Here is a 16,958-nt window from a genome sequence, read left to right on the forward strand (position 1 = left end):
TTAAAAATGAAACCAAAGTGGTAAGTGACCAAGGCCTCTGGTATGAAAGCAGTAAGAATAGGATTGGCCCAGTATTGCTCTTTAATCAAACAGCTCTGTGGTACTGTTGAAATTAGGGAAGGACAAAGTGGTTCTGAAATACAAAAAGAACCAATTCAACCTTCACCCACTAGTTAAAAACTTCCCCATCTTGTTAAAGGAAGTGTGGGGGAGTTGTAGGGCAGATCACAAGGGGAGGGAAGAGAGTGTGAATGGATTTGTTTTCAAAATATCTTTGGTATGGATTCAGCTGTTAGCAGTGGAATGAGGAAAACAGCATGTTGTAACAAAGCAGTTTTTATTTGTTTTTCTGTTTGGGGATGAAGGGTTCTGTGCCTGTTTTGGAGCCCTAATTTTCTTCCCTCACCCATTTCTAATAATGTTTTAAATCCCCACTTTTTCCACCCGCAAAACCTCTTGCATAGTATATAATTTGGGCTTAATTTTCCATTGACTTTCATGGAGTTACTTTTGACTTACACCGCTATGAGTTCAGAGTTAGGACCTAATCTGCTACTTATACTGGTAAAAGTCCAAAGCCCATGATGCAAGGAATTTGCAGGTATTTGCAAGGAACATGCCTGGATCATGCCTTATTAAATGCAGTGTTGAATATTTGTACATGATGTATGAGTCTTTGGGATAGTTCTGTGAAGAACAGTAACAAGAAGCAGCTCCTCATGCATGTCAAGTGCCATTCTTCCTATGTCCTCACTGCAATCGAAAGTGGAGATATTGATTAAAGCTCAGGGAAGCCTACCCATGCCAGCTTAATTTAGCAAACATAACTAAAAATAGCAATGATGCTGCAGCAGCACATGTTTGTGTGGGCTAGCAATGCAAATATGTACCCAGGGTTCTGGGCAGGCTTGTACAGCCCATGCTGAAGCCTATGCTGCTGTAGCTTTACTGCATTTTAGCCATGGTAGATTGATTAAAGCTAGCACAGATATCTCTGTCTAAGCTACAGTCACAGCTTTGGTTTTAGTGTAGATCTACCCATAGCTAGCCCTACAATGAAGAACTTGAACTTGCATCCCTGTATAGTAATAGCATGTTGAACTTTGTCTCTCTCCCCTCTTCCAGTGGAACTTTTGTTATCTGGTGGATTTTCCAGCACGTGACTCACAAATACTACTTATAGCTCTGAACCAATGAGGATCTTTTTCTATGTATTATACTGTCCTGCAAAATTGTGTGATGGACAAATTCTCTCCTGGCAGAGTTGCACTGGAGTCAGTGGATTTATGTCAGCAGAGAGTATGGTCCAGAATATATTATATCCTGTTTGGAGAATACAGGATACTTACTTGTTTTGCACATTTGTTAATCAAATAAGCCTCATTTCTGTGTAGCTGTTTGTAAAAAGCTTGGCAACATTTTCCCAATACACTCCACCCAGTTGGCAGGTGTTAAATCTACTGGAAACCCATCAAGTGGGCTCTGTTGACTCACTGACGCAGGTGACTCATTACCCTACATTAAGGTCCATGGAAAGATCCTGTTAACTCATTGGGAGCTGGATTGAGCCCAAGTTGCACCTTGTTTTAAATTTAGGGTTACCATATTTCAGGTTCCCCAAAAGAGGACCCTGCTGTGGAGGGAGGAGGGGGGTATAGTTGGGTGTGGTGGGGAGATGCTGAAAAGATTACCAGCTGAGGCTCTAGGCACGTAGACACTATTCAGTTAAATGGTCTTCTGGTCTTCATAGGCCCTTGCATATCTTTTTCAATTATAGATAGATAGATAAAAATATGCTAGCCAAGTTTGCATATTACAGTATCAGTCACCAAATCAATATTTTAGTCGTTCAGGCAGCCTTATAAGCAATATTACTTCATGACCATTGGCAAACGGGACAGATTCCACTAAAACTGTGTTTTAGAAAAAGTCTGAGATTATTCATCTTTCAGTGTACCAGCATTCATTCATTCTAGTCATCTATTACTTTCGTTCACCTATAACTTTCATTTTTCCATAATGCTTGGCATGTTATAAGAAAAAGGGAGCAATAGATTATATTTGGTGTCTTCCATGCTTCCATTTTGTGTTTCTCCTAAGAGGAAAACAACATTGTCTAGTATTTAAAGAATGAAGAGAAACTTGTAAATTCCATGAGCCAGTTTCACTGCAGAGTTTGGGTCATCTTTTACCTGGAACATCCCCAGGGGAGCACAGATACAGTAGTAGAAAACTGCCACGATGTCACTTATATCAGAGGTGGCCTGGAAAGGGCCAGCACAGTCTGAAAAATGAAGGACAGTGTTTGGAAACAGGCTGCAGCCTGATTTGATTTCTACTGTGAGCAACTGCCACTATGATGCTCTTCTGGTAGGAGCAATAACTTCTATTCCCCTCATGCATTTTTCAAAGGAGGGCAGTTCTAGTACCACAAACTGACATTAACTGGGATGAATCCCCACATTGGGAGAAGGGGTTCGGACAACATTTTGCAATATACACTGATCTACACTAGTTTTCTAATTCTGGCCCTACCTATTAATTATACATTGATAAAACTTTCCATGCTCTCCAGCAGCATTTTATTCATGCAGTATTTTCACTTTTTAAATATGAACATGAGACTGTAGCTTTACTCTTACTGTATTCTGTTTGGACAATAAGTGCACTTGAAATACCACTGCAGTATAAAATATGTGATAACATTTGTAACAGATCTGTGTGGATGTCAGTCAGGTGATCCACAGAATGGATAGATGGCTGAATTAAAGGATCCACAGGAAATAATTTGTGATTCCTAAATGAGCTCTACTGACATAATTTCTGTAGTTTAGATCTATCTTATGCTATCTCTGATCAGTCTAATAACAAACAACCGGCAAAAATATTCATGTGATCATGTAGGTACACCTTTTTTTTCCCCTCTCTGTATCATACTTAGGGGCTAACTACATCACTTAGGAGCTGGATAAAATAGAAAAGATACTGCATTTCCCGGGAGACAGACGGGAAGATCTAGTAGATATTTTCCTTCTGTAACTTTTATGATTCTGTGACACTAAATAAATGCACTTGCTTGTCATTGCTGGAGTCCTACAATAGATATGCTGTAGTACATAAACCATGAGAGTGTCTGCACTGAATCTTTTTGTGAAATCTCCCATTCTTGCTCTGTCATTAGTGTAGCTCCACCAGTAGCAACAGTGAGGTTGCAGATGTAGGCAAGGGGCCAATGTTATTTTTACTACCATACCTCTACACTGAACATGGTGGTGTCCTGTATACACCAACACTCCCATTGTCACCTGATGAGCTGAGCTACAGGTGTCCGAAAGGTAGGAGATCTTAAAACTAAATATCTAATATAGACACAGTCTGTAGAAGAGGGTGTTTTTTAAGAAACTTTTGTTATACTATATATACAGTTATGGAGAACACAACTGTTTTCATGGCTAACTGGCTAACTCTCTCATCGTGCTTTCTGACAGGTTTTGCTGGTACACCAGGATATCTTTCACCAGAGGTGTTACGAAAAGATCCCTATGGGAAGCCAGTGGACATGTGGGCATGTGGTAAGAAACAATTTTAAAGAACTGTATTTAGCCCACTGCATTGTGGTCTGTCAGTTAAGAGCCTCTGTTTAGTGTATTTCAGAGTTAATTTTAAATATTTCCTCATCTCATATTTACCTTTTCAGTAGTTGTTTATTTGAACAGCAGTTATTATTTGAATGTTACAGTTAAGCAAATGTTCTGTCAGAGCACTCTTGACTCTGTTGTAACAGTTGTAACCATGTCATAGAACCTAGCAACAGCACATTTTTTCCTTAACATGATTACAAACACGGTTCCAGTTTGTATTAAAGACTGGGTCTTAATTGTATTTCATTACCAAGCTAAATATCAATCTCTCTCCATAGCCTTAGCCTCCCAGTTAAAACCTTTGAATTGCCCTGAAATCATATCTGTAACCAGGTTAAGGGACAACCATTTTGTAACCTGTTTCTTTAACAGGTACTATTTGTAACACAGACAGACTGATTGGGCCATATCTGTGAATGCACTTGTGTCTTGTAGTTATCACTAAACCACGGCCGAATAAATGACAGAAAGGCTTGTCTGTGGTAGACTTTTTTTTCTTAAAATTTCCATCACCTTTACCAGCAGTGCATCTCCACTAATGAGAGCACTTATATTAGCAGGCTGGTTTTAATCTCTGTGTTGTCTAAGACTGTTCCGAGTAGGGCTAGAGGATATATCCCTGTCTGTCTCTAGAGCTAACTAGACATTTCCAATGTGCTGCCCATAGTATCTAGGCACCATTTCCTGGCACATGATCTTCCCCTGTACTCCCCATACTTTGTTCCAGGGTGTCATCAGGTGAACTCAACAGCTGCCTCAGAGCATTGTCAGGATGTTTGTTTATTTTCCTACATCTGGAAGATTTCTATTCAGCTGTACTACCAAATAAGTCATTTGCCTTATTTGTTTGTACCTGTTTTGTGCAGCCTTGAGGTATGATTCAGTTCTTCTTCGAGTGATTGCTCACATCCATTCCAGTTAGGTGTGCGCGCTGCGCGTGCACGTTCGTCGGAAACTTTTTTACCCTAGCAACTCCAGTGGGCCGGCAGGTCGCCCCCTAGAGTGGCGCCGCCATGGCGCTCTATATATACCCCTGCCGGCCCGCCCGCTCCTCAGTTCCTTCTTACCGCCGTGTCGGTCGTTGGAACTGTGGAGCGCGGCTTAGCTGTCCTCCACGTCCCTAGCTCTCCTAGTTTTCAATCGCTTATCTCTAGTTCTATATAGTGTTAATTAGTGTTGTTAAGTAAATAGTTTAGTCAATAGTTGTTAAATAGTTCTTGGCCGGGGGCTTAGCCCTTCCCGGCACCCGGCGCCAGGCTCATGCCTGTTTCGCCGGGCTTCAAGCAGTGTGCGGCCTGCAAGAAGCCCATGCCCACCAGCGATCCCCACGAAGCGTGCCTGAAGTGCCTCGGGGAATCGCACAGGTCTGACAAGTGCCGCATCTGTAAGGCTTTCAAGCCGAGGACAAAAAAGGAGAGAGATCAGAGGCTCCGAACTCTCCTAATGGAGGCGGCACTTGACCCGTCGACTTCGCGGACCGTGGTCTCGGCACCGGCACCGGATCGCTCCGGCACCGAGAAGACTCCTCGGCACCGACCTTCTCCGGCACCGGAATCACAGCCTAGGCCGTCGAAGTCTGCTACTCCGGCCAGGCAGACCCGGCTTGAGCGCCCGGCCTCGACATCGGCCGCGGCACCGCCGGCACCGTCAGCACCGTTGACTCCGGGCCTGGCGGGTCCGTTGAGTCCGGTGCCGCCGAGCTCCCCCATGAGATCTGGGGTTGAGATAGTGGTCCCGTCAACACCGGAGACCTTCGCCTCGGCTCGGGACCTTATTGCCCTGACGGAGCCCACTCGGCTGTCACCCCCGGTACCTCCGGTGCGGGTCGTGTCCAGGGGCAAGCCCATGATGTCGGCGCCGCCCAGAGACAGTCCTTCGCCATCTAGGTCCCGACGTCTTGGGCGCTCCAGATCCCGACGCCGCTCGCAGTCCCGGCACCGCTCCCCTCAGCGGCACCGGTCGCACTCGCGGCAACGGTCGACCTCCGGACGGTCGCGGTCAAGCTCCAGTCGGCGTCACCGGCACCGCGACTCCAGGAGCAGGTCCCATCGCTACTCGCCGCACCGGTCGACCTCCCGGCACCGAGCTGGTGGCAGGTCCCGGTCTCGGTCGACCTCCCGGCGCCGAGCCGGTGGTAGGTCCCGGTCGACCTCCCGGCACCGAGATGGTGGCAGGTCCCGGTCCCGGTCTCGGTCGACCTCCCGGCGCCGAGCCGGTGGTAGGTCCCGGTCGACCTCCCGGCACCGAGCCGGTGGCAGGTCCCGCTACCGAAGCGACACCCGGTACCGATCAGGATCCCGGCACCGTGACAGATCCCGGTCCCGGTCCCGATCCCGGCACCGATACGACTCCCGGCACCGGTCCCCGGCACCGAGACGATCCTCCGTGCCGGCCCGCGCCGGCCCGTACCATCCGGGGTCGGCCCCGCCGTGGCCCTCGAGACAGCCGTCCGTATCTTCGCAGGCGGACAGTGCGTATGCGCTCGGCACCGACCGGCAGGCGGCGCTCTTCGGGGATCCGCCGCTGGAAGACCAAGGCCCACCACAGTGGGGATTCTGGACACCCTGGGCATACCATCAGGCCCAGGGCCCCCAGCAGCTCCCTCCCACACCGGCGAATGCGGAGCGTAGGGCCCCTGAAGCCTCCTTGTCTCGCCCCCCTCCCTCCCCGGAGGCGGAGGAAGGGTCCAAACAGCAGGACTCCGCTGTGGCTCCGGAGGTAGAGGCGAGGGCTGAGGAAGACCCTCAGTTGGACACTATCGTGCCTGGGGTCTCCTCATCCTCCTCCCCGGATGAGGCGGTGGCGGGTACCTCCTCCAACAGTCCCCCCCCGCTGGATCTCAGGGCGCACCAGGACCTCCTCAGGCGGGTGGCCCAAAACCTGAGTCTGCAGGCAGAGGAGGTCTCGGAGATAGAGGACCCGATTGTTACCATCCTCTCTTCGGATGCTCCCACCAGGGTCGCCCTGCCCTTTGTACGGACCATTCAGGCCAATGCCAATACTATCTGGCAGTCCCCGGCCTCCATCCCTCCGACAGCGAAAGGAGTCGAGAGAAAGTACATGGCCCCTTCCAAGGGGTATGAATACTTGCACGTTCACCCGACTCCCGGTTCACTGGTGGTGCAGTCGGTGAACGATAGGGAGCGTCACGGCCAGGAGGCTCCGGCCCCCAAATCCAGAGAGGCCAGGCGGATGGACCTCCTTGGCCGTAAGGTATATTCGGCTGGGGCCCTGCAGCTCAGGGTCTCTAATCAGCAGGCCCTGCTGAGCAGGTACGCTTTTAACTCCTGGGTGGCAGTGGACAAATTTAAAGAGCTGCTGCCACAGGATGCTCGCCAGGAGTTTACGGCCATCCTGGACGAGGGCAAAAAGGTCGCGCGCACGGCCTTACAAGCATCCTTGGACGCTGCGGACTCGGCTGCCCGTACCCTCGCGTCGGGAGTTACGATGCGTCGCATCTCCTGGCTGCAGGTTTCCGGCCTTCCGCCAGAGCTCCAGCACACGATACAGGACCTTCCTTTCGAAGGCCAGGGCCTGTTTTCGGAAAAGACAGACCCCAGACTCAAGAGTCTGAAGGACAACCGGGTCATTGCGCGGTCCCTCGGGATGCACACCCCCGTGACGCAGCGTAGACCCTTTAGGCCACAGCAGCAGCCGTACCGTAGGCCGTTTTCCCAGTTCCGCCAGCGGCAGGACCCTTACAGGCGCCGCGGCAGGAACGGCAGGCGCAGGCAGTCTGGGAACCAAGGGGGGCAGAACCAAGGCTCCTCGAAACCCCCGCCTGGTCCTAAGCCTTCATTTTGAAGGTGCGCCCGAGGGCGCTGTAGCAGTTTCCCCTATGGATCCTTTCCCCCCGTTTTCAAACCGCCTTTCGTTTTTCCTCCCGGCGTGGTCCCAAATAACATCGGACCGCTGGGTCTTAAACCTGGTGCAGACGGGATACCGCCTGCAGTTTGTTTCGTTTCCTCCTTCCCGCCCTCCTTCCTCGTCCCTCTTCAGGGACCCCTCTCACGAGCAATTCCTTCGACAGGAGGTGCAGACGCTCCTCAGCAAAGGAGCCATAGAGGCGGTTCCGGAAAACGAGAAAGGCAAGGGGTTTTATTCCCGCTACTTTCTGATCCCCAAGGCCAAGGGGGGCCTCAGGCCTATCCTCGACCTGCGAGAACTCAACAAATACCTCGTGAAGTTGAAGTTCCGCATGGTATCCCTGGGGACCATTATTCCATCCCTGGATCCGGGAGACTGGTACGCCGCCCTCGACATGCAGGACGCGTATTTTCATATTGCCATTTGGCCGCGCCACAGACGCTTTCTCCGCTTCGTTGTGGGGGCTCTTCATTATCAGTTTGCAGTCCTCCCTTTCGGCCTGTCCACGGCCCCAAGGGTGTTTACAAAATGCATGGCAGTTGTCGTGGCGCATCTTCGACGCAACCGTGTCCACGTGTTCCCTTATCTGGACGACTGGTTGATTCGGGGCACGTCGGAGCAGCAGGTCAGCAGCCATGTCCGCCTGATCACCGCCGTATTTGCAAGTCTGGGCCTCCTGATAAACACAGACAAATCCACTCTGAGGCCCACGCAAAAGGTGGAATTTATCGGGGCGGTCTTGGACGCCACGATGGGCAGGGCCTCGCTGCCTCTGCAACGGTTCCAGACCATGGCGGCGATCGTTCAGCGTTTGCGGTCAGCCCCGTTGACGTCAGTAAGGACATGTCTAACCCTGTTAGGCCACATGGCAGCGTGCACTTTTGTGACCGGCTACGCTCGGCTCCACATGAGGCCTCTCCAGCTGTGGCTTATCAGCCGTTACAGGCCGCAAAGGCAACCTTTAGATATGTTAGTCACAATCCCCCAGAAGGTCTTGGACTCTCTCGGCTGGTGGTTGGACCAGTCCGTGTTATGTGCGGGTCTTCCCTTTCACCCCTCTCAGCCATCGGTATCCCTGACAACGGATGCCTCAGATCTGGGCTGGGGGGCCCACCTGGGGACCCTGCGGACACAGGGCCTGTGGTCCCAGGAGGAGGTGGGGCTCCACATCAACATACGGGAGTTGAGAGCGGTCCGCCTTGCTTGTCAAGCGTTTTGTCATCAGCTTCAGGGTCGTCGTGTCGCCGTGTTTACGGACAACACGACGACGATGTACTATATCAACAAGCAGGGCGGCACCAGGTCCTCCTCCCTGTGCCACGAGGCGATACGTCTCTGGGACTTTTGCGTAGCCCACTCCGTTCACCTCAGGGCTTCCTTCCTCCCTGGAGTACGGAACACTCTGGCAGATCGACTGAGCAGATCCTTCCTGTCGCACGAGTGGTCCCTTCGCCCGGATGTCGCTCTCTCCATTTTCCGGAGGTGGGGTTATCCCCGGGTGGACCTCTTTGCGTCCAGGGGGAACAGGAAGTGCCCAGCATTCTGCTCCTTTCAGGGCAGGGAACCGGGGTCGATAGGGGACGCCTTCCTCATCCGGTGGTCGACCCACCTGTACTATGCATTTCCCCCGTTCCCTCTGGTCCACAAGGTCCTCCTGAAGGTGCGCAGGGACAAGGCGCTCGTGATCATGGTAGCCCCGGCGTGGCCCAGGCAGCACTGGTACACCATGCTGCTGGACTTGGCCATAGCCGACCCAGTTCCCCTGCCCCTTCATCCGGACCTGATTACCCAGGACCACGGGACCCTGTGTCACCCAGACCTGCAGTCGCTGCACCTAGCGGCGTGGCTCCTGCGTGGCTGACTGGCCCAGAGCTGCGATGCTCCACGCCTGTGAGAGAGGTGCTCTTGAGCAGCAGGAAACCGTCCACAAGAGCCACGTATTCAGCGAAATGGAAGCGCTTCTCCTGTTGGTGCGTAGAGAGAAATCTCCGCCCTATGGAAGTTTCGGTTTCCGAAATATTAGACTACGTTTTGTCCCTCAAAGGGCAAGGTCTGGCCTTATCGTCGTTGCGAGTCCACCTAGCTGCTATCTCCACCTTTCACCCGGGTGCGGACGGTCGCTCCGTTTTTTCTCACCCGACGGTGTCGAGATTCCTTAAAGGGCTGGAACGTTTATTCCCTAACGTCCGTCCCCCTGCTCCCACCTGGGATCTTAACCTGGTGTTGTCCCGACTCATGGGGCCCCCCTTTGAGCCGTTAGCTACTTGCTCCCTGCTCTACCTCTCTTGGAAAACTGCCTTTCTAGTGGCTGTCACCTCAGCTAGACGGGTGTCGGAGCTCCGAGCTCTTGTGGTAGACCCCCCATATACGGTCTTCCACAAGGACAAGGTGCAGCTGAGACCACACCCTGCTTTTCTGCCCAAGGTGGTCTCAGCCTTCCATGTCAACCAAGAGATTTTCCTTCCGGTTTTTTTCCCAAAACCTCACTCCTCAGGCAGGGAGCAGCAGCTCCACTCGCTGGATGTCCGTAGGGCTCTCGCGTTCTACATAGACAGGACTAAGCCCTTCCGAAAATCCCCCCAGCTTTTCGTGGCGGTAGCAGATCGTATGAAAGGTCTTCCTATCTCCTCCCAGAGGATATCCTCTTGGGTTACGTCCTGTATCAGGACTTGTTATGACTTGGCCCATGTCCCTGCGGGCCGTGTGACTGCGCATTCTACCAGGGCGCAGGCGTCATCGCTGGCTTTCCTAGCCCGTGTGCCCATCCAGGAAATCTGTCGGGCAGCAACCTGGTCATCGGTCCACACTTTTGCTTCCCACTACGCCCTGGTCCAGCAGTCGAGGGAGGATGCGGCCTTCGGAACTGCGGTGCTCCGGGCCGCGACTTCTCACTCCGACCCCACCGCCTAGGTATGGCTTGGGAGTCACCTAACTGGAATGGATGTGAGCAATCACTCGAAGAAGAAAAGACGGTTACTCACCTTTGTAACTGTTGTTCTTCGAGATGTGTTGCTCACATCCATTCCACACCCGCCCTCCTTCCCCACTGTCGGAGTAGCCGGCAAGAAGGAACTGAGGAGCGGGCGGGCCGGCAGGGGTATATATAGAGCGCCATGGCGGCGCCACTCTAGGGGGCGACCTGCCGGCCCACTGGAGTTGCTAGGGTAAAAAAGTTTCCGACGAACGTGCACGCGCGGCGCGCACACCTAACTGGAATGGATGTGAGCAACACATCTCGAAGAACAACAGTTACAAAGGTGAGTAACCGTCTTTTCATGTTCGCTGGGGCTAGTTTGCATGAATGGCTTAATTAGTGCTACTCTGGACTTCCTGCAGGTGTCATTCTCTATATTCTCCTTGTGGGATACCCTCCTTTCTGGGATGAAGATCAGCACAGACTCTATCAGCAGATCAAGGCTGGTGCTTATGACGTATGTATTATGAGCTACTCTTATAATTGTTTTTAATCACAGCTTTCAACATGATTTTGCTAGACTAAGAAAGGAGTGAAAACTAAGTAGGAATTAGTTCCTAAATATTTCTGGTTTTATCAGCATTTTTATGATCCATTCTTTTTATGTGTGTAAACATCTCTTTGGCCCGTACAATATATAATATATACAATTACGCAATATATTTCTATCTACCTGTTTGAACAATACCTATATTTCTACTACTGTGTGCCTTTGCCCACAATCCTACAGCTGTTGCTTTTTAGAGGTGGTATTCAGAGAGCACAAGGTTTCTCTTTAAGCTGCTTATTGTTACTGATTTTACATTTTAGTTAGATTAGTTACAAAGTGTCACAGCTGTGATCTCAGTTGATTCACTTTCAAGTTTGCATGTGTGTGTCTGGCTGGGACAAATGTGTGCAAAAGGAGCCTTACAAATACGAGTACTTCCTACAGTATGTTTTTATCTAATTCCTTTACTGCTTAGAGTCTGGTAGTTACATTAGTCTAAAATCCTTTATGAATGATGGTTACTTTTTGCCTTGTTCAGATCTTCAATAATATTTCTAGATTGACAAAACTTTAAACTCTTAAGCTTATCACTGCTACCAACCTAAATGACTTCTTCCTGTGCATTATCTTTCATAATGTTGTAGCCTGCCTAAACAGGCATAATGGTAGTATCATAGAGCGCATTTCTGCAAACACTTATGTGGGAATAGTCCCATTGACTCTCAGTACCCAGAGCTTTCTGTCTTTTAAGCCATTCATGTAAGCTTTGTAGTGGAAATGAGTTTATGGTCTCAGTCTTGTTCTTGGTGGTCAAGTGCCCATATTGCAGAACATACCATTCCAGTTGGCACTACAGTCACAGCTGAGAAGGCAGTGGTTAAATACATTTAGAGACTGGACCATGCTTCCACAGAGGTGGTCCCTGCAGAAGAAGGTAGCACTCTGACTCCCCTTTGATTCCTGTTCTATGGATCATCAGTGACTAGAGGGGCTATTAGATTCATAGACTTTAAGGGCGGAAGGAACCATCATGATCATCTAGTCTGACCTCCTGCACAGTTGCAGGCCAAAGAACCTCAACCACCCACTTCTGCAATAGACTTCTAACCTCTGGTTGAGTTACTAAAGTCCTCAAATCATGTTTTAAAGACTTCAAGTTTTAGAGAATCCACCATTTATACTAGTTTAAACCTGCAAATGACCTGTGCCCCATGCTCAATTTCCACAAGCTCTAAATTCATTAATTTAAAAAGTGAAAAACACAAGGAGTTTATGGCTGTGTTTCAGGAAAGCATTTGAGCACACACTTAGTCCCATTCCAATGAGACTTCAGCACACGCTTAAATGTTTTGCTGATCAGGGATGGGCTTAAGTACCTGATTAAGTGGTTTCATAAATCGAGTTAAACATTAAGATGCCATATACACCGTTTAACATTCAAGAAGACAAATGAGTCTATGATAATTTTGTTTATTATTTTTATTGCAGTACTGTATTAGGCAGTGTACAAGCACACAGAAAGGCACACTTGCTGATCTGAATTTCTTAGCCTACTCTATTCCCTTTGAATTTGTAATTTCATCCTCTGTCAGTTTGTATCATGTTGTTATACACATTTCAGTAAATGTTCTACTACAAAATAAGTTGACATCTGCAAAAAGCCTGTTAGAAGTCATCAAACCAATAAAGAAGAAAAAACATAATGTTTACAGAAAAATTTGTTTGAAATTGTTTTCTTTATAGCAGGCTTCTTTACTCTTCAAATTTTAAGCTCTGCTATCCATTCTTGTGACATACTGTTTGTGTGTGTGCGCGCACTCACTCGCATGTATATATATATAGAGAGAGAGAATTACATATATATTTTTCCTTAAGTTTCCCTCACCAGAGTGGGATACAGTGACTCCTGAAGCCAAAGACCTCATCAATAAAATGCTTACCATCAACCCTGCCAAACGTATAACAGCATCAGAGGCACTGAAGCATCCGTGGATATGTGTAAGTAGTTTCCACTTGCACATCTAAAAATTTTTACATGCAAAATAGTTGATAACATTCTCCGAAATCTAGTACACAAATTCAGAAGGTTAATGATTATTTTTTTCCTTCCTTAGAGCTGTTTCATTGCAATGTAGTTAAATAGAGGAGATTATAATTATCTAGACTCTGTGAACCTAGAAATAATTACCATAACTGAAGCTCCAGCCTGAGAAACTGCTCCATGCAGGCAGACTCTTGTGCCCAGGCAGACAGAGACTTCACTCGGGCTCATGAGCGGATGCAGACGTTCACTTGCACTGAGGAGAATGGAGAATCATAGCCTTTAAGACATCATTATTATGTGGATGCTCAGGAGCTGTATCAATAAAAATTCTTATATCGTGCTTTGCAACTTCAGAGCAATTAATTCTCAAAACACTGGGAGATAGGTAAATGATACTGCCCCCATTGTTAAGGTAGGGTGAAACACAGAAACAATAAGATAGGGATTTGCCTGAGGATACTCTGCAAGTCACTAACAGAACCACAATCAAAATTGACGTGTTCCTGGTGCCCCGCCCCGTAGTCATTCTAAGTAGGCTGCACTGTCTTCTCTATCATAGAACAATACAAGTGATAATGAGTTTCAGAGGAAATAAGGAGGATGTTGAATATTTCCTTTTTACACATTTCCTGTTCTGTACTGTAACACAGTACTTCTAATGTTAAAAAAAATTCCATTTCTTTTTTTAAAAGAGAGTTTTACAGGACACCACAATTCAGGATGCTATTACTGATTTTTTATTTTTATAATTATATATGGCCAAAATGGTTTGTTTTTAGTCAGTCTCTACACGGGTGTAAACTCCACTGATTTAAGTTGGAGTTTTTCATAGGTAAGGACTGAGTACAAACTGAGTCTCCAGTTTTGCATCAGGTTCCATTGGCATGGATCCCTGCACCCAGGCAAAATCTTGGAGACTTCACTGGGGCATTGAGGTATGCTTGAGTAGATACCAGTGAAGGATAGGAGCTTAAGATTTAAGAATTTGGCCCATGCAGGTTATGATATGCTTGTTCTCCAGTAAATACAACGTTACTCATATATTTGTGTGTATTGAATATTGTTCTTTGCTTCTCCCTCAGCAACGTTCTACTGTGGCATCTATGATGCACAGACAGGAGACTGTAGATTGCTTGAAGAAATTCAATGCAAGAAGAAAACTAAAGGTAAGAAAGAAAATTTTCTTCAGGGGCATTTTAGTAGCAGGTAATTTTTGAAGGGTAAAAGGATAAGGTGACATATGTTCCATGTAGAGGATAACCATTCCTTAAAGGGATTTTATGGTGACTATTAACTATCTTGTGAACACTTAAAAACAAAGCTATATAAACAAACATCAGGCTTCAATCTTTAAATAAGTACAGCTGCAGTGCTTAATAAACAACATAAGGTTGAACACTGCATGTATTTCCAGCAGCATTTTCACTGCTTTTAAGATGCAGTTAATATAAATATAATCTACACAGCCCTCTGGAATCAGGACAACAGTGATGACCCTCCATTTTAAAATCACAGGCACTTCTCTCTTTAGATAAAGGAAAACCTCTCTTAGTTGATTGTGGTAGTGTACCCTTTATACTCTTTGCAGGCCAGCCACTAGTGGACAACATTACATACACATATAAACACACACACAGAATAAGTATGTTGAACACAACTCATCCCAGTTGAACACAACTCATCCCAAACAACTAAAGTAAGAGTCTGGGTTCTGTTCCCAGTGTCATGTGTGTTCAATTTAGTTGATGACAAATATCGCTGTGTGTGCCCATACATTTGTGGCAAGACTTGTTCTGACAGTTTAGTAACTATTCAGGGATATTATGATAGGTAATAGCTTTAAGAATAAGCTATACTTTCTCCATTCCCAATGTACTGCACCTTAAGCCAAATAATGCATGGAAAATCCTAATTCCAGAGTTGCCTTAGATATTCAAATGATTTATGATTAAGCAAATTTGCCTTTTTGGTCTGTTCATGCTCAGAGCTGTGCATAAATAATGCTAATTTGAGTTAACATATGTGTATGCAGGGGGCCATTTTGACAACTATGCTGGCTACCAGAAATTTCTCAGGTACGTTTATTGAGCTCCAGATCCTTATGTTCTTTACGTTTTGATATCTGCTTAATGCAACCAGGGCTGTAATTAGAATTAGTTTAGTACCGTCAAGATCTTTGCTACTGTGGAGTATGTAAAGTATAGTGTATAAAAGTTATTTCTCTTTTGCAGTGATCAGAGCAGAACTCGCTGCTGTAGGTTAAACTAAAAGGGTCACACTGAGCTTTTTGTAAGGTGCTGGTGATAGTTGTAATAATTTGATGCAATGTCTGTTTGTTTCCCTTATTGTGAAGGGGAAGGGTTTTTTTCATTCTTATTTGTAGAATCCTATCAAAGAGTCCAGAAAATATTCCAGGTAGGAAGAGAAAAATTGCAAATGCTAAGGATAAATCTGCAAATTGAAATATGGTCAAAAATATAATATTTTAAAAGTTAAAGCACATAGTAGAAGAGGGTTTGAATATGCAAAACTGAAATACATTTCTAAACTTTACAGACATAAGGTTTACGTTCTTATATAAAAAGCAACCTTATAGTACATATTTTACTACTTTTCTAGTAATATATCAAATCAAGTTTACTTCTAGTACGATTCCTATTTGTTTGGGTTTCTTAATACTAGTAAACACATGAAAGTTTTTTACTCTTTTACCTCTGTCTCGTTCTTGAGCATCATATTATAGCAGCATAAGCGTACTTTCTGCATATGAAATAATAGCTATACCCTTGGCTAAATAGGTCCAAGGTGTTTGTTAGCCCATGGCACAGTTATCATTATGTCTTAATTAGGAACACCCTCAAAATATTGTGTTATGCTTACATTTATAGTTACATATTTAAAGTTTTCAATGAAAGAGAAAAGAAAAAGTACCAAAAATAAAATAGCTATAAATTTCTGAAAGGGAAATTTGTAAAAGTGGTAAAGCCTTTCTTTCCCTTCATTCCTCCGATTGCCTAAACTTCTCTGCCTTCTCATTTCTTCCTTCCCCCCAGCCATCTACTCCCCACCTTGCTTATTAGCCAGACTCTTGTCCCTCAAATAGCTGTGATATATTTTTGTTTACATTGTGTTTCCATTCTTATTTAGAAGGGAGGAGCTGAGAACCTCCAAATGTAAACCTCAATATTTGAGAATTATTCTGGCAACCTTCATCCTAACCAGACATTGACATTGATAATACATATAAGACACCCACAAACAGGGGTGCAGGCATTTGAATAACTTAGGGTGAATTCTTCAGTAACTTTGCAACATCCTGTCTCTGTCTGAGGTAATTCTGTTGCAATATAGTTAATTAACAGATAAAAATACTATAGTGCATTGGGCATGTTTTGAAGAATAATAAGCATCAAAGCATCCAAAAATAAACAAGCTACAGCAGGATGCAAGTGAGACCAATTGGTCCAGTCTGTTTGGTGTTTGGAATACGCAGTGCCCTTCTTTGTTAGATTCCTCTATTTAATATACAGCTGTAACATGTAAAACCATCTTTAGGGATTGTAAATTATATTTGGTTAATGTTTAATGAATTGCCAGTAACTTTCAGTTTCCTTTAAGAGTTGAACAAAATGCTGTAGTCTAAGACTGAGTATCTTGTCAAAAATGGATTATCTTAAAATACAAAGCATGTGTATCATTTCTAATCATTCTCCATAATCATTGTTTCACATACATCATATGTAAGGTCTTACACTTCTCTGAAGAACAAGAATGTCATAGTCCTTTAAAAATATTATTTCAGAATGTCTCGGCATGGTGATCAAAGACTTTTTCATCCATCATTTCAGTGGTTAATTTAAGACGTACCTGCACTTGAGATGACATTTTAGTTTTTGAGTTATTTATTCATTGAATTTCATTGAACGCATGCTTTTTAAGGTT

At 46.3% G+C, this 16,958-nt stretch overlaps 1 protein-coding gene across 19 annotated transcripts in view; it reads left to right on the top strand.

The window, feature by feature from the left end:
• CAMK2D (calcium/calmodulin dependent protein kinase II delta) overlaps positions 1 to 16,958 on the top strand; it is a 289,432-nt gene that overhangs the window by 199,819 nt on the left and 72,655 nt on the right. For all 19 annotated transcript variants that reach the window (XM_030564353.1, XM_030564374.1, XM_030564366.1 and 16 more), the window contains exons 8-12: positions 3,489 to 3,572; positions 10,845 to 10,939; positions 12,848 to 12,970; positions 14,099 to 14,182; positions 15,049 to 15,091. In XM_030564353.1, coding sequence (XP_030420213.1) covers positions 3,489 to 3,572; positions 10,845 to 10,939; positions 12,848 to 12,970; positions 14,099 to 14,182; positions 15,049 to 15,091 — 429 coding nt within the window. The remainder of the gene's footprint in view (positions 1 to 3,488; positions 3,573 to 10,844; positions 10,940 to 12,847; positions 12,971 to 14,098; positions 14,183 to 15,048; positions 15,092 to 16,958) is intronic.

Source organism: Gopherus evgoodei, chromosome 5 (genome assembly GCF_007399415.2).
Source record: "Gopherus evgoodei ecotype Sinaloan lineage chromosome 5, rGopEvg1_v1.p, whole genome shotgun sequence".
Lineage (NCBI taxonomy): Eukaryota > Metazoa > Chordata > Testudines > Testudinidae > Gopherus > Gopherus evgoodei.